This window comes from Somniosus microcephalus, unplaced genomic scaffold (genome assembly GCF_052327205.1).
Source record: "Somniosus microcephalus isolate GS21.2 unplaced genomic scaffold, FLI_Smic_1.0 unresolved_chr1, whole genome shotgun sequence".
NCBI lineage: Eukaryota > Metazoa > Chordata > Chondrichthyes > Squaliformes > Somniosidae > Somniosus > Somniosus microcephalus.
The window spans coordinates 168,236,551-168,254,728 of record NW_028225179.1 but is presented as its reverse complement, the minus strand read 5'-3'; the positions used below and the strand labels follow the sequence as shown (position 1 = coordinate 168,254,728).

Genomic DNA, 18,178 nt, shown 5'->3' with positions numbered 1-18,178 from the left:
TGACTTGATTGGTTACCTTGGCTGGCCTTCCTCATTCTAACGATGAATGCCAATCATTACGATCCAATCAGCCTGAAGAAATCCGTATGTGACTGAAGTTACAGCGGACGTGTGGACAGTCTGAAACTGTACGTAATACGTAGCATTTTATAGCTAGCCGATGCCGCGGCCTTGCTAATAGTACATCGGATGATACGCTGCACTGCAATGGAGCAATGTATCACACACACAGTGCATGTGCCGCTATGGTAGAATTCTATTATCAGTTCGTCTGTGTCTCTTAAGGCCACAATATCCAATTGCTATACATAAACACAATCGAGGTCACTCAAGTTTAATCACTGCTCAGACAGGGAACTTTGCATGTTGGAATGTGCTTGTGTGGGCAACAGGTCAGAACAGGGTCCAGCTCAGCTGCGATAACCTCCACTGTCAAAATATCCCACTGATGCTCACCGTTCACACGTGAAGGTGGACAATCGGCCAACATACAGAAGGCTGCCATCCGTGATTGAACGTACCTTAGCAAGGCATTAACCATCTGAGAAAGGAGAAGGTAAGAACAGTGGCATGGGGGGAGGAGAGGATCAGTTTAAGAAAAAAGTCACCCCAAACCTGTCAATATGGAGGAACTGTTACGAGTGCGATCAATGATCTAGAAGTGGATTTCTTTTTAACCATCAGATGTGCACCAAATTATCACGTTTTTAAACAAACACAAAATGAGTGAAATACAGATGCAGCTCCAAGCTTTTTCACAAGGTGGACAGTTCCATTTAAAATCTTCACATTAAGGAGCAGTGACATTGTAAGACCGTGAATCTGAGGCCTCAGTGACTAATCTGCCGATGGGTATTGCCTTATAGCAAAATGGAGGATCGGTGGCTGGATATTACCCTATAGCAAGATGGAGGATCTGAGAACTCAGTGGGTGGCTATTGCCTTATAGTAAGATGCAGCATCTGTGGCCTCCATGGATGGATATTGCCCAATAGTAAAATGGAGGATCTGAGAACTCGGTGGATGGATATTGCCTTGTAAGATGCAGCATCTGTGGCCTGCGTGGATGGATATTGCCCAATAGTAAAATGGAGGATCTGTGGCCTCAGTGGATGGATATTACCCTATAGCAAGATGGAGGATCTGTGGCCTCAGTGGATGGATATTACCCTATAGCAAGATGGAGGATCTGAGAACTCAGTGGATGGATATTGCCCTAAAGATGGAGCATTCGTGGCTTCTGGCTGATGTGGATGGATATTGCCCAAAAGTAAGATGGAGGATTGGAGTCCTCTATGGACAAATATTGCCCTATAGCAAGATGAGGCCTCAGTGGATGGATATTGGCCTAAAGTAAGATGAAAGATCGATGGCTGCAGCTGGTTCATAAAAAGCAGGACAAATCTAACCCAGCCAATTACTGCCCGCTCAGCCTACTTTCAATTATCAAAGTGATGGTTTCCATCCCAGGATTTTACAGGAAGTAGGTGAGCACATTGGAAGATTATAGTTAGGGCATCTGCAAAGTTCTCTCGATTCAGGAACCATCCCTTTAGATTGGAAAATTGCACGTCACTCCACTATTTTAAAATGGTGAGGGGGGGAAACCAGGGAATTATAGACCAGTTAGCCTAACATCTGTCGTCGGGAAATTGCTAGAGTTTATAATTAAAGATCGGGTGACAACTCGAAAATCTTCAGTTGATCAGAGAGCCAGCATGGATTTGTGAAAGGCAGGTCATGCCTGACAAACCTGACTGAATTTTTTTGAGGAGGTGACTAAAGTAGTGGACAGGGGAATGTCTATAAATGTTATTTATATGGACTTCCAGAAGGCATTTGATAAAGTCCCACATAAGAGATTGTTAACTAAGGTAGAAGCCCACAGAATTGAGGGCAAATTATTGACCTGGTTAGGAAATTGGCTGAACAGCAGGAGAGAGTAGGGATAATGGGCAGGTACTCAAATTGGCAGGAGGTGACTAGTGGTGTCCCACAGGGATCTGTGTTGCGGCCTCAACTATTCACAATATTTATTAACGACTTAGATGATGGCATAGAAAGTCAAATATCCAAATTTGCCGATGACAAAGATAGACGGCATTGTAACTGAAAGCATAAAATTGCAAAGGGATATCGATAAAGTGAATGGGCAAAACTGTGGCAAATAGATTTCAATGTGAGCAAATGTGAGGTCATCCACTTTGGAGCTAAAAAGGATAGAACAGGGTACTTTCTAAAGGGTAGTATTTCCTAGAATTTAGAATGTTAAGGGGTGATCTGATCAAAGTTTTCAGGATATTAAAGGGAACAGATAGGGTAAATAGAAACTATTTCTGCTGGTTGGGGAGTCTAGGACTAGGGGGCAGAATCTAAAAATTAGAGCCAGGCCTGTCAGGAGTGAAGTTAGGAAACACTTCGACACACAAAGGGTGGTCGAGCTCTCTTCCGCAAATGGCAATCGATGCTAGATCAATTATTAATTTTAAATTGGAGATAGATAGCTTTTTGTTAACCATAGGTATTAAGGGATATGGGCCAAAGACGGGTATATGGAGTTAGCTCGATCAGCCATGATCTCATTGAATGGCGCAACAGGCTCGAGGGGCTGAATGGCCTCCTCCTGTTCCTATATTTCTATCTCTGTGCTCCTCCAATTCTGGCCAATTTTAATCACTCCGCCATTGGCGGCCGTGCCTTCAGCTGCCTCAGCCCTCAACTCTGGAACTCCCTCCCTAAACCTCGAACTCCTCCTTAAGACAGAGTACGGATAAACGGGTCATTTTCCGGGTGGTAGGTTGTAACTAGCAGAGTGCCACAGGGGCCTCAGCTATTTACAATCTATATTAATGACTTAAATGAAGGGACCGAGTGCAATGTATCCAAGTTTGCTGACAATACAAAGCTAAGTGGCAAAGTAAGCTGCGAGGAGGACACAAAGAGCCTGTAAAGGGATGAAGACAGGTTAAGTGAGTGGGCAACAAGGTGGCAGATGGAGTAGAATGTGGGGAAATGTGAGGTTATACACTTTGGTAGGCAGAATAGAAGAGAGTATTTTTTAAATGTTGCGAAACTATTAAATGTTGGTGCTCAGAGAGGTTTAGGTGTCCTCGTACAGGAAACAGTGCGGCATCGGCAGCGGGTGGAGGCAGAGCTGAGCGGAAGAGCGACTACAAGAGGCCCCAGAGGCTCAGGTAGGCCTCAGTGCGGCATCGGGTGGAGGCGGAGCTGAGCGGCAGAGCGACTACAAGAGGCCCCAGAGGCTCAGGTAGGCCTCAGTGCGGCATCGGGTGGAGGCGGAGCTGAGCGGCAGAGCGACTACAAGAGGCCCCAGAGGCTCAGGTAGGCCTCAGTGCGGCATCGGCAGCGGGTGGAGGCGGAGCAGCGAGGCAGAGCGACTGCAAGAGGCCCCAGTGCGGCATCGGCAGCGGGTGGAGGCGGAGCTGAGCGGCAGAGCGACTACAAGAGGCCCCAGAGGCTCAGGTAGGCCCCAGTGCGGCATCGGCAGCGGGTGGAGGCGGAGCTGAGCGACTACAAGAGGCCCCAGAGGCTGAGGTAGGCCCCAGTGCGGCATCGGCTGGAGGCGGAGCTGAGCGGCAGAGTGACTACAAGAGGCCCCAGAGGCTGAGGTAGGCCCCAGTGCGGCATCGGCAGCGGGTGGAGGCGGAGCTGAGCGGCAGAGCGACTACAAGAAGCCCCAGAGGCTCAGGTAGGCCCCAGTGCGGCATCGGCAGCGGGTGGAGGCGGAGCTGAGCGGCAGAGCGACTACAAGAGGCCCCAGAGGCTGAGGTAGGCCCCAGTGCGGCATCGGGTGGAGGCGGAGCTGAGCGGCAGAGCGACTACAAGAGGCCCCAGAGGCTCAGGTAGGCCTCAGTGCGGCATCGGCAGCGGGTGGAGGCGGAGCTGAGCGGCAGAGCGACTACAAGAGGCCTCACCAATCTCCAATCTCAGGGAAGGAGAGAGGTAAAAAGTATTCAAGGTGTGACGTCACCACAAAACGGGTAAGTGATTGGTTGGCAAGTATTTCTCCCTTTTTAAGCTTAAATCTCCTTGGTTTATAGTTTCTAAGGTGTGATATTCACCATCTAGAATCGAGGCAGAGGGTATTTAAGAATAATATTAATAAATTTAATTAATTACATAGAATGGGAGATCAGGCGATGTGTTGCTGCTGCAATATGTGGGAGCTGGTGGACACCGTTGATGCTCACGGTGATCACATTTGCAGTAAGTGTTGGCTGCTCGAGGAATTCCGGCTCCGTGTTGAAGAGCTGGAGTCCGAGCTTCAAACACTGAGACACATCAGGGAGGGGGAGAGTTACCTGGAGTCTGTGTATCACGAGGTAGTCACACCAATTAGATTAATTAATTCAGATGTAGTCCGTGGCCAGGGTCAGGATGGTGTGACTAGAAGTGAGGCAGGTACGGGGATCCAGGAGGTAGTGTTGGAGGAGCCGCAGCCCTTGCACTTGTCCAACAGGTTCGAGGCTCTTACTCCCGGTGAGGATGGGAACAGGGACTGTGGGGAGGATGAGCAACCTGGCCACAGCATCGTGGAGCAGGGGGCCATTCAAGTGGGGGGAGTTAAAAGAAATGTTGTAGTGGTAGGGGATAGTATCGTTAGGGGGATAGAGTTCTCTGCAGCCGAGAGCGAGAGTCCCGAAGGCTGTGTTGCCTGCCCGGTGCCAGGGTTAAGGACATCTCCTCTGGACTGGAGAAACTTGGAGTGGGAGGGGGAGGATCCAGTTGTCGTGGTCCATGTTGGTACCAACGACATAGATAGGACAAGGAAGGAGGTTCTGCTGAGGGAGTTTGAGCAGCTAGGGGCCAAATTAAAAAGCAGAACCACAAAGTTAATAATCTCTGGATTATTACCTGAGCCACGAGCAAATTTGGCTAGGACAAATAAAATTAGAGAGTTAAATGCGTGGCTCAAAGACTGGTGTGGGAGAAATGGGTTTTGCTTCCTGGGACACTGGCACCAGTACTGGGGCAGGAGGGAGCTGTTCTGTTGGGACGGGCTTCACTTGGCCAGTGCTGGGACTAGAGTCCTGGCGGATCATATAACTAGGGCTGTAGAGAGGGCTTTAAACTAACTAGTGGGGGGGGGGGGGGGGGGCGGGGGGAGGTTCCTAGAGAGCAAATAATACAAATGACAACAGAGAAGGTCATAGACTTAGGTAGCGGTGGGGAAATTAAAAACCAGAGCATGTCAGGAAGGGGCAGAAGGTATGGAGTAAAAGGTAAAGTAATAAAAAGGGCAAAAGCAGGAACTAAGTGTCACAAAACATATTTGAAAGTTCTCTATCTGAATGCACGTAGCATTCGTAACAAAATAGATGAGTTAATGGCACAAATAACTACATATGGGTATGATCTTGTGGCCATTACAGAAACATGGCTGCAGGGTGACAATGCCTGGGAATTAAACATACCAGGTTATTTAACAATCAGGAAGGACAGGCAAGAAGGAAGGGGAGGTGGGGTGGCTATGTTAATAAAGGAAGGAATCACTGTAATACAGAGAAATGATATTGGGTCAAAAGATCAGGACAATGAAAGAGTTTGGGTGGAGGTAAGGAATAATAAGGGGAAAAAAACACTAGTGGGCATAGTCTATAGGCCTCTGAACTGTGGCAACTCTGTTGGATGGAGTATCAATCAGGAAATAGTTGAGGCTTGTAATAAGGGAACATCTATAATTATGGGGGATTTTAACTATCATATTAATTGGGCAAATCAAATTGGGCAGGGCTGCCTTGAGGATGAGTTCATTGAGTGTATTAGGGATGGGTTTCTTGAGCAGTATGTAACTGAACCGACCAGGGGGCAGGCAACCTTAGATCTGGTCCTGTGTAACGAGACAGGATTAATTAAAAATGTCCTCGTAAAGGATCCCCTTGGAATGAGTGACCATAACATGGTTGAATTCCATATTCAATTAGAGGGCGAGAAGGTTGGATCTCAAACAAGCGTGCTAAGCTTGAATAAAGGAGACTATGAAGGTATGAGAGCGGAATTGAGTAGAGTGGATTGTGAAAATAGATTAAAGGGTAAGACGATACATGATCAGTGGTGTACATTTAAGGAGTTATTTTACAACTTCCAAAAAATATATATTCCACTGAGAAGAAAAGGGTGTAAAAGAAAAGACAGCCATCCGTGGCTAAGTAAAGAAATTAAGGATAGTATTCGACTAAAAACAAGGGCATATAAGGTAGCCAAATCTAGTGGGAGGATAGAGGATTGGGAAAACTTTAAAAGACAGCAAAAAATAACAAAAAGATTGATTAAGAAAGGGAAGATAGATTATGAAAGTAAATTAGCAAAAAATATAAAAACAGATAGTAAGAGTTTTTAGTTATATAAAAAGAAAAAGGGTGGCTAAAGTAAATGTTGGTCCCTTAGAGGATGAGACCGGGAAATTAATGGTGGGAAATATGGAGATGGCAAAAACACAATGAATATTTTACATCAGTCTTTACAGTAGAAGACACTAAGAATATCCCAACACTGGACAAACAGGGGGCTAAAGGGGGGGGAGGAGCTAAACACGATCAAAATCACTAAGGAAGTGGTACTCGGTAAAATAATGGGACTCAAGGCGGATAAATCACCTGGACCTGATGGCTTGCATCCTAGGGTCTTGAGGGAAGTGGCGGTAGGGATTGTGGATGCATTGGTAATAATTTTCCAAAACTCCCTGGACTCGGCAATGGTCCCGGCAGACTGGAAAACTGCTAATGTAACACCCTTATTTAAAAAGGGCAGTAGACAGAAGGCTGGAAACTATAGACCGGTTAGCCTAACATCTGTGGTAGGTAAAATTTTGGAGTCCATTATTAAGGAGACAGTAACAGGACATTTGGATAATCATAATTTAATAGGACAAAGTCAGCATGGTTTTATGAAGGGGAAGTCATGTTTGACAAATTTGCTGGAGTTCTTTGAGGAAGTAACGTATAGGGTGGATAAAGGGGAACCAGTGGACGTAGTGCATTTAGACTTCCAAAAGGCATTTGACAAGGTGCCACACAAAAGATTGCTTAAGATAAAAAATCACGGGATTGGGGGTAATATTCTGGCATGGATAGAGGATTGGCTATCTAACAGAAGGCAGAGAGTTGGGATAAATGGTTCATTCTCAGACTGGCAATCAGTGGTGTTCCACAGGGGTCAGTGCTGGGTCCCCAACTCTTTACAATCTATATTAACGATTTGGAGGAGGGGACCGAGTGTAACATATCAAAGTTTGCAGATGATACTAAGATGGGGGGGAAAGTAGTGAGTGAGGAGGACATAAAAAACCTTCAAGGGGACATAGACAGGCTAAGTAAGTGGGCAGAGATTTGGCAGATGGAATACAATACTGGAAAGTGTGAGGTTATGCACTTTGGCAGGAAAAATCGTAGAGCAAGTTATTATCTTAATGGCAAGAAACTTGAAAGTACTGAAGTACAAAGGGATCTGGGGGTCCTGGTGCACGAAACTCAAAAGGTTAGTATGCAGGTGCAGCAAGTGATTAAGAAGGCCAATGGAATGTTGGCTTTCATTGCTAGGGGGATAGAATATAAAAATAGGGAGGTATTGCTTCAGTTGTACAAGGTATTGGTGAGACCGCACCTGGAATACTGCGTACAGTTTTGGTGTCCATACTTAAGAAAGGACATACTTGCTCTCGAATCAGTACAAAGAAGGTTCACTCGGTTAATCCCGGGGATGAGGGGATGGACATATGAGGAGAGGTTGAGTAGATTGGGACTCTACTCATTGGAGTTAAGAATGAGAGGCGATCTTATTGAAACATATAAGATTGTGAAGGGGTTGGATCGGGTGGATGCGGTGAGGATGTTCCCAATGATGGGTGAAACTAGAACTAGGGGGCATAGTCTTAGAATAAGGGGCTGCTCTTTCAAAACTGAGATGAGGAGGAACTACTTCACTCAGAGGGTGGTAGGTCCATGGAATATGCTGCCCCAAAAAGCTGTAGAAGCTACATCATTACATAAATTTAAAACAGAAATAGAGTTTCCTAGAAGTAATGGGAATTAAGGGTTACGGGGAGCGGGCAGGAATTTGGACATGAGTCTAGGTTCGGACCGGTCATGGCCCTGTGGGTAGCGGAGCGGGCCCAGGGGCCGTGTAGCCTGATCCTGCTCCTATTTCGTGTGTCTAATTCTGTTAGATTCAGGAGATGGTTCTGTGATAGTGGATTGGCAGTTAGGATCAGATCAGCCATGATCTTATTGAATGGCGGAGCAGGCTCGAGGGGCCAATTGGCCTACTCCGGCTCCTATTTCTTATGTTATGTTCTTATTCAGGTAGAGCAAGCAATTAGGAAGGCAAATGGCATTTATTGCAAGGGGGTTGGAGTATAAGAGTGAGGAAGTCTTACTACAATTGTACAGGGCTTTGGTGAGACCACACCTGGAGTACTGGGCACAGTTTTGGTCTCCTTAATTTCCTTAGAGGCGGTGCATTAAGTATTCATTAGATTGATCCCTGGGATGAGGGGGCTGCTCTATGAGGAGAGATTGGGCCTATACTCTCTGGAGTTTAGGAGAGGTGATCTCGTGGAAACATACAAGATTCTGAGGGGGATTGACAGGGTAGATGCGGAGAGGTTGTTTCCCCTGGCTGGAGAGTCTAGAACTCAGGGTCACAGTCTCAGGATAAGGGGTCGGCCATTTAAGACTGAGATGAGGAGGAATGTCTTCACTCAGAGGGTTGTGAATCTTTGGAATTCTCTGCCCCGGAGGGCTGTGGAGGCTCAGTCGTTGAGTATATTCAAGGCCGAGAGGAGATAGATAGATTTTGGGAATCAAGGGGAACGGACAGAAAGTGGAGTTGAAGTAGAAAATTAGCCACATTCTTTTTGAATTGGCGGAGCAGGCTCAAGGGGCTGTATGACCTACTGCTCCTTAAAAAAAAACGTTCTTAAAACCTGTGAAACACCTTGGGACGTTTTACTATTTTAAAGGCGCTATATAAATGCAAGTTGTTGTTGCAAACATGAACCCACAAGCATCGGCAGCAATTGTAAACATCAGGCAAAATTTCAAACCCTCCAGGACTGAAGCTCTCAGTCACTCCAAAAACCAGCACAGGAACTATAAATCTTCAGTGCTAATAAAACAGAACTCCAGTAAGCAACCATGCCATCTGCAAGAGTGCAAGGCTAAACTCCAGCCCACCTCCGCCAACACAGCCCATTTCCAGCTCCAAGAGAGGGCTAACAAAGCCAAATACAGAACTCACCCCACAGAGTCAGCATTTTCTGCACCTTGTTCTGCTCCAAGATAACGCCCAGTGTTTTTTTGACTCCGCGTTAAAGGGGTACGAAAGATGAGATTAGGTACAAATTTATTTTGTCTTGAATTAGAGGGACATCAGTTGGAGGGAGGCAGAGTTCTCGCACTCATCTCTTTACCTATGTCCCCCTGTAAGCTTCACTTTGTTCTGCAGGGCCTGTTTAATGCACGGTGCCTTTAAATTTCTGCGCACATGCGGTATTTACTATGTAAAAGCCGGTGAGTGGCCTGCGTGGGACCTTTGAGATTACTGCGTGGCCACGCACCTTATGGGGAACATTGCCCTTTACCCCTCCCCTCTGACCGCTCTCCATGGGGTGGTAACCGCCGCAGGATATTGGACGCTGGGCCTGTCCGTTCCACACGGGCACTCACTAGGGAGGGGGGACTGGACGATCCCTGGGCATGGAAGCTGGTTGATCAATTGTGCTCCCATCGCTGCCCAAGCCGAAATAGGCCAGGCCATGAAGCTGGTCTATGGTGCGGAGGAACCATTATGCTTGAAGAATACATTTTGCATTCAGTTTCCAAAGAATTAAGTCACTTCTGCTTGTTCAAAAAAAGTACCTTTAATATGACACTAAACCAACAATTGAATTGTTCATAAGACATCAATAGAAAATTAACTTTGGAATTAAAAAAAAACTTAAGGTATACAGCACACTTGAGGTAAACTCTTAATCCCAGTTTTTCTTTAAGGGTTGCCCTCTCCTCCTTCCCCGCCCAAAGCTCCTTAACCCAACACAGCATCCTCGAACCAGCACGCTGGCAGGGCCTGGGTGAAGGAACGTTTCACAGGGGGACGTGCCCCCTCTCCCCTCAAGTGTGACGGACCAGCCAGGCCAGTTCCCGAAGACTTCTCCTTATCCCTGCTGAGGTAATGGAACACACTGGTATGTCGTCCAGCTGACTGGTTCTGACTTTAACCCTTGCCCCAGTAATGGACAGCTCCACACCTTTCCAACCTCACCCTCTGGCAGGCTGGCTGGCGCTTACAGCTGTGGTTATCCCATTTACTCCAAACCAACATCAAAATATTGTCTATGTTTAAAAAAAACTAAACACCTCATATTGCCATTTAAAAACCAGCTCATTGAAAGAATTCATTTTAAAGATATACCAGCAGGAGAGACTTTCACACCGACCCTTCTCCGTTCTGTCGATTTCACATAGCAGTTCATTCGTCAAAGAAAAGCGCAGGTTGGGGCGGGGAGAAGAGGCAGAAGCAGTAATGAAGTGCGATGGGGATTAAATACACCTAGTGCAGACAGAGGGCGAGCGCGCCACAGAGGGCGAGCGCGCCACAGAGAGAGCGTGCGAAAGACAGAGAGAGAAAAAACGAGGTGTGCAAATCAAATCCCCCAAAAATGAACACTGAATATTTAAAAGCAGCAGTGGACCCCTGACCACAGCTGCCATCTGAGGCCTCACTCACTCGGGAATAAAACGGGACTGTTAAATTGGGGGGGGGGGGGGGGGGCATGGAGAGAGAGAAAGAGAAAAGAGCAGAGGGAAGTATGACAGCAAACATTCTCAGATACCTCTTTGCAACCAATCAGCAAACTATTTGCAGAGGTGGTGCCCGAGAGCAGGACGATATGTGGCAGAGATCACAGCGTTAGCCAGGGCGGAGAATCACGAGCGACACGCAGGCAGTTCATTAATGCCATTACAACCCTACCACTCATTAAATAGTTTTAAATAACTTTATAAAAACCACACTCCCAGCTGTTGTTATACATAAAAAATACATGTAAATTACTGGGGGCCAAGTCCTTTTTAAAAAAGGAACATTATTTAGCCATTTCTTTTACCTGACTGTAAACTACTTTGTGGTGATCAGATGCAAGGAAGGAGAGCGAGGCGGCCCCGGCGGCCTCCCGGTGACGCAGCATCTCACACACACGTCGCTTAGAAAACTAACTGCAAATGTTGAGACATTTAACAGTCATTCCAACACAACCCGTCACCAAATACAGGAGACAGGCCCCCCCCCCCCCACCCCCACCCGCCACATGCCCCATGTTTCTGCCCCTCTCCCGTTAATCATTATTAAATGGAGCCAGATCTCACGGCAGTATTTGGGAGCTGGGAAAGGAAGACTTGCATTTATATAGCGCCTTGCTGACCTTAGGACGTCCCAAAGCACTTTACAGCCAATTAAGTACTTTAAGTGTCGTCACTGTGGTAATGCAAAAAACATGGCAGTTAATTTGCGCAGAGCAAGATCCCACAACAGCTACGCGATAAATGACCAGTCAATAACTTTTAGTGATGTTGGCTGATAAATATTGGCCAGGACGCCAGGGAGAACTCCCCTGCTCCTCTTCATATAGCATCATAGGATCATTTACACCCAGCCGAGGGGGGGGGGGGGGGGGGGGCAGTCGCAAAAGCTGCCCATCGGAGCTGTACTGCCGGGCTATTTGAATAGGGGGTGAGGCACACGAGACAATCCCGTCATCAACCAATGTCCACCTGCAACCTACCAACAACAGGCAGTCACTGGACGGAGAATCAGAAGCAGGGATAACAAAGGCGGCAACATCCTGGAGACGCCGGAAATCTGAAATACAAGCAGAAAGTGCTGGAACTACTCAGCAAAGCATGCAGCATTTGTGGAGAGAGAAACAGAGTTCATATTTCAGGTCAATGTTCTGATGAAAGGTCAACTAACTGAAACGTTAAATCGGTTCCTCTCTCTCCGCAGATGCTGCCTGGCCTGCTGGAGGTTTTCCCCAGCATTTTCGGTGTGTATTTCAGAAGCAGGGATCTGGACTGATTTCCTCAACTCAGGAGCTAGGAGGCAGGGGGAAATGAGCTAATTCAAGAATATCAGAGATCAAATCTGGCCCAACGACTCCCCAAGGCAGAAGAATATCGCCCACAACCCTTCCCCTGTGGCTGGTGCTTTCCTTCACCAGCAGACCCAGCTACAGAAACCAGACTTTATAGCTGAACGCAAACACTAAGCAATTTCCTCGACTGAACATTCACTGGGTTGCTGATGGGGGGGGGGGGGGGGGGGTGGAGAAGAGATGTTCTCAGCCCTCCCAAGATCCAGCCAGCAGCTCGTTTACAAATCAGTGCCGTGCTGGCATGACTGTCAAGACAATGGCATCACAATGCCCGGACGGCACACGTTTCACAAAGACTGATGCACGACTCAGTCTGGCAAAATGGTCCTTGAGAAGCAAAAAAAAAAAAAAAAATCACAGCTTTTACTCAAAGATTCAGAATGAAATGTTTCACATTTTCTGCAGGCTAGCAGAAGTTTGGGATTCACTATGGGGGGGGGGGGGGGGGAGAGAAGGAGAGAGAGTGAAGGGGCAGGGGAGACCGATTTTGCAACTCAAAGTACTTATTGAAGGATGACAGATGGTCTCAGCCCAGCGACACAGCTCGAGGAACCTCCACCTCATCTTTAGCCCCTTGGATCAGTAAAGAATTTCAGTGACGCAGGTTAATAAGGCCATGCACAGTGCAGACAAAGCACTGGGGTTCATTATTAGAGGGCTAGAATTGAAAAGCAGAAAAGTGGTGTTAAACTTGTACAGAACCTTGGTTAGACCACACTTGGGCATTACTATGAGCAGTTTGGGGCTCCGTATTATAAAAAAGGATATCGAGGCACTGGAGAAGGCGCAAAAAAAGATTTACAAGAACGATACCAGAACTGAAGAGGTTATGTCTAGCGGGAAAGATTGAACAGGCTGGGGCTCTTTACTCTCGAAAAGAGAAGACTGAGGGGTGACCTGATAGAGGATTTTAAGGGTTTGCTAGGTTAGATGCAAAGATGTTTCCACTCGTGAGGGAGACCCGAACTGGGGGCCATCAATACAAGACAGTCACTCATAAATCCAGGAGAAACTTCTTTACCCAGAGAGTGGTGAGAATGTGGAACTCGCTACCACAAGGAGTGGTTGAAGCGAACAGTATAGATGCATTTAAGGGGAGGCTAGACAAGCACAGGAGCGAGAAAGGAACACAGGGACATGTTGATGGGGGTGAGAGGAGGTTCGAGTGGAGCACAAACGCCAACATGGGCCGAATGGCCTGTTTCTGCGCAGTAAATACTTTGTAAAACCCAATACCGAGTCACAAACTGAGCCTTTTTTGTATTTTAAATTTTAGTACAGAACTGTGCTTGTATATTACCCCTTTTGCTTCTCAGCTACGTTACCTCTGCCTGTATCCGAATCATCAGCCAGCAAGTCTCGCCAGTTTGTTTCCATTGTAAGCGAGGAACTGAAAAGACGAGAGTGAGTAGCCTGTTTCCAAGAGGTCAAAGGTGGCAGGAGTTCAGGTGAAGTTGGCAAACCTGGTTCAGAGTCACTCAAGAACTTTTTATTTTTTATTTTAAATTTTATTACAGAACTGAAAGGAAGTGATCTCTGCATTTAGAAAGTGGAGGTTGTACAGGACTCAGCCCGGGATTTGAGCAATGACACCAATATCGAGCGTTAATGAAATGCCCGCTTAGCTCAGCCAATGTAGTGACATTAACTGATAGAGGCCTCACCCAATTCACACTGACTGCTTACAAAAGGCACAAGAAGCTCCAATGGCTGCATTGCTGAAGGGACAGTCAAGTTTGGATCAGAGCCAGAGAGCACAAGGTAGTCCCAGGTTTGATCCCCCGCTGAAGGTAGGGAGGAAACAAAGAGGCCGAGGCTCCCACTTCTCATCTACTGACCAATGGATACATGGAAATCGGACGGGGATAGGACAGTGCTTGGTGCAGACACCCCTGCCCTATTCACCCACCGCCCGACGTGCAGCGGTGGGTCAACACTCACCAGCGAGGCTCGCACCTGGGCAAAGGTAAAGGAGGCACCTGTAGGAACTGTGTCCCAGTGTTAGGAGATACCAGCAGGCACCTGTGGGAACTGTGTCCCAGCGTTGGGAGATACCAGCAGGCACCTGTGGGAACTGTGTCCCAGTGTTAGGAGATACCAGCAGGCACCTGTGGGAACTGTGTCCCAGTGTTAGGAGATACCAGCAGGCACCTGTGGGAACTGTGTCCCAGTGTTAGGAGATACCAGCAGGCACCCGTGGGAACTGTGTCCCAGTGATAGGAGATACCAGCAGGCACCTGTGGGAACTGTGTCCCAGTGTTAGGAGATACCAGCAGGCACCTGTGGGAACTGTGTCCCAGTGTTAGGAGATACCAGCAGGCACCTGTGGGAACTGTGTGCCAGTGTTAGGAGATACCAGCAGGCACCTGTGGGAACTGTGTGCCAGTGTTAGGAGATACCAGCAGGCACCTGTGGGAACTGTGTCCCAGTGTTGGGAGATACCAGCAGGCACCTGTGGGAACTGTGTCCCAGCGTTGGGAGATACCAGCAGGCACCTGTGGGAACTGTGTCCCAGTGTTGGGAGATACCAGCAGGCACCTGTGGGAACTGTGTCCCAGCGTTGGGAGATACCAGCAAGCACCTGTGGGAACTGTGTCCCAGCGTTGGGAGATACCAGCAGGCACCTGTGGGAACTGAATCAAATTTTAGAAGACGGAAAAGAAAGTTTTGAAAACTAAAAATGATTATGAACATTTTCATGGAAGTTGTGCAGTTAATTATAAAATTATTTTTTAACATCAGAACCCAGAGTAACATTATCTTAAACCTTTTCTGGTTAATCCATTTTGCAGACATTTCCCAACTGCATGGAAAGTACAGGTGTGAAGGGCTTGCACGATCAATCAATTGACAAGTGTTTTATATATAGAGATATATATATATTTTTGTTTAAAAAGTGCAGCTACCCTTTTACGATCAGAAAATGCATCAACTGCACTTTTCACAGTGCGCTTTGGAGAAAGCACCTCGAACAAATGATGGCAGATTCATTTATACACCAATTTTGAAAACAATCTTCTACCTTAAAACAGGACAGGACCCTCCATCTCTCCCCACCCACCCCTCCCAGAAAGAGTGAAGTGGGTATTCTGGCCAGTGTGGGCAAAAGTAGGTGGGAAAACCCATCCAGTCAGTGGCCTGGCTCCTCTAATGAAGCCCGGGTCAGCAGGCAGAGATTTCTTGGCCTGAATCAAGACTCAACTTGAAATAATAAAAAAAAAAAAATTTGCCCACAACTTTCGTCTTGCAATGCTTAAATTAAACGAGAGGGGCGCAGCACGGAGCATCAGTGCGAGCGTTCCCTCGTTTCCTTGACCATTTACAGTATTCCCCGCAATCGAGGCGAGTCCAGTGAGCGGACGTCCCACAGTGCTTCAATCAGAGTCTGACAGGACAATGATTTCTTCCGGGTCACACTGAGTTGCCACATTCACCTGAAACATACGCACAAAGCACAAGGTCAGGAAATGAGCTAATGAAACAAGTTACACACTTTTACTAAACATAGAGGCCCTTTCACTCCTTTCCAGTAAAGGAAAGGACTTGCATTTATACAACGACCTAGGGACGCCCCAGAGCGCTTTCCAGCCAATGCTGTATTGTGTGATGTGTAGTCACTGTTGCAATGTAGGGAACCTTTAGTTATAGGATGTGGGCAAGGCTGGGGAGGCCGCACTTAGTGCCCACCCCAAGCTGTGTGGAGGTGGTGGTGCTGGGTCGTCTCCTCACTCGGGGCGTGGGACAATCTCTCTCTCTCCTCTCCCTGGATTTACTATCGTGCACACACATTTCCCAGCGGAGGACATGCTGCATTACAAACTTCCCGAGGGAAAAGACCACCGATAAACTGTCAAGATGTGTAACACACCCTGAGACTGTGACCAAGGAGGCCCAACTATAAACGAAATCACACATTGTTTGTGCGCTTTTGTAGGTGTCGGGCAAGGACAGGGCCAGTCTCCGCTGCGAGAACACTGGTCGAGGCTGACCGAGCAGTGGGTACGCTGTGTTCCCCAGCCCCTCACCCAGTGACTGGTCTAGGTTTGCCCACGAGTGGGTACGTCAGCAAGGAACTGGCTGTGCAATCACGTCCCAGAATCAATCAGCACCGAGAGAGGAAGACGACCAGCGCCCAGGCTGCAGAAACACTTGTGCTCGCCTGCTGCTCTCCCCACCCCAGCTAGTTTCTAAACAGCACTCCAACCAACTGAAGCAGAGTGCGCCACAACAACGGTGGAAGCAGCAGCCTCTGAACAGTGAATAGTGCGCCCCGGAGAGCAGGGACAACCAACACCCTCAAGCAACAGAACCAAATGAGCTGCAAGCTAGATCCGTGTTGGGACAGAGCGATGCATTTCAAATGACCGGCTCTCTCCATTGTCCGTGACAGGTGCAGTGTCTACCCAATGGAAAGGGGCCAAACAGCAGGATGTAAAGGCCCGCACAATACAAGTTGTTACACCAGTTGCCATTCACTGGTTAATACTGTACAGTAGATCATCAGGACATTCACCATTCACGACCGTAACTGAAGTGGAACTGGTTTCGGCAGCCAGATAGCTTGGAATGCGCGGGTTCCAAGACCAAGATCACCAGAGAGTTCCCAAACTTGGATTCAGCCTCAATAACCCGTCACACTCTTACCGTGTATTTTGTAACCTACAGCACAGTTCTCAGGAATCGGCGATGAAGAGCAGTCAGAAAAGAAGCACGCAGCAGTTCCCAGAGTATAGAACACACTCCCCAAGTTGGGAGGAGGTTTTATTTGAATCCACTAGTCCAGTATTGCCCCCTGCAGCCTTCGAGGCCGTGGGAACAGTGTGCTGATTGTGGTCCTGTGCAGAGGATGAGAATTTTTTTTACACCAGAAATCAGTGTACTGCATTGAGTCTGTCAATGATTGGACAGACTGGGGTTGTTTTCTTTGAATCGAAGGAGGCCGAGGGGAGATTTAATTGAGGTGTATAAAATTATGAGGGGCCTAGATAGAGTGGATAGGAAGGGCCCATTTCCCCCAGCAGAGGTGTCAATAACCAGGGGGCAGAGATTTAAAGTAATTGGTCAGAGGATTCGAGGGGAGTTGAGGAGAACTTTTTTCACCCAGAGGGTGGTGGGGGTCTGGAACACTCTGCCTGAAAGGGTGGGAGAGGCAGAAACCCTCACCACATTTAAAAAGTACTTGGATGTGCGCTTGAAGTGCCGTAACCTACAGGGCTACGGTCCAAGAGCTGGGAAGTGGGATTAGGCTGGAGAGCTCTTTCGGCCGGCACAGACACGATGGGCCGAATGGCCTCCTGCTGTGCCATGAATTTCTATGATGGCCAGAATCCCAGCCTAATCTGCTCCAGAGTTCGACACCAAGGACCAAACTCCAATCAGGGGCAGAGTTAGAGACGTCTCCGCACGTTGGCAGCACTTTGCTGATGACCCAATACTTTGTGGAAAGCACGCTCCTTGAACCATTGCACAGAAACGCCCTTCAATAACCCACCCTAGCACTGTCCCACAGCAAGAACCATTCCCAAGGCAAGAGGAGGAAAGAAAGCACACCAAGGTTAATTAAAACCAGTTTACCCTTTTGTGTCTTACAGGGCTGGGTTGTGAGCTGGTGACCACACTAACGAGGGGGGAATCTGCTCGCGTTGAATCAACAGCAGGAAGCGGACTCTTCACTCCAACACCAGACTCTGTACAGTCCACCATCGGCTCCTCCATCCCTTCATCAGACTCCATCAGCTCGATGACTTCGTCACTGCTGCTTCCCGGTAAAAATAAATACAATTGGTGAAAAAGAGAGAATTCTACCTTTCTACTTTCAAATTACAAGTCGCTTCAAATTACTGAACGGCAGCAACACCCAACTAAAAAACCGTTTCTCTTTATCCAAGTGTCACCGGTTTGGGGTTAATGTGTATTAAAACGAAAATCTGCCCATCTGAAGGTGAGCATGCAGGTGCAGCAGGCGGTTAAGAAGGCAAATGGTAGGTTGGCCTTTGTAGCGAGAGGGTT

The 18,178-nt window shown here is 47.6% G+C and overlaps 1 protein-coding gene across 3 annotated transcripts in view; it reads right to left on the bottom strand.

The window, feature by feature from the left end:
- Positions 1–9,855: 9,855 nt before the first annotated feature.
- The window catches only part of daxx (death-domain associated protein), a 63,808-nt gene continuing 55,485 nt past the window's right edge, over positions 9,856–18,178 (bottom strand). For 2 of the 3 annotated variants that reach the window (XM_085975320.1, XM_085975322.1), the window contains 2 exons: positions 17,744–17,924; positions 9,856–15,603 (listed from right to left, as the gene is read on the bottom strand). In XM_085975320.1, coding sequence (XP_085831446.1) covers positions 15,544–15,603; positions 17,744–17,924 — 241 coding nt within the window. In that variant the 3' untranslated portion in view covers positions 9,856–15,543. The remainder of the gene's footprint in view (positions 15,604–17,743; positions 17,925–18,178) is intronic. The other variant, XM_085975321.1, reaches the window with a different exon arrangement.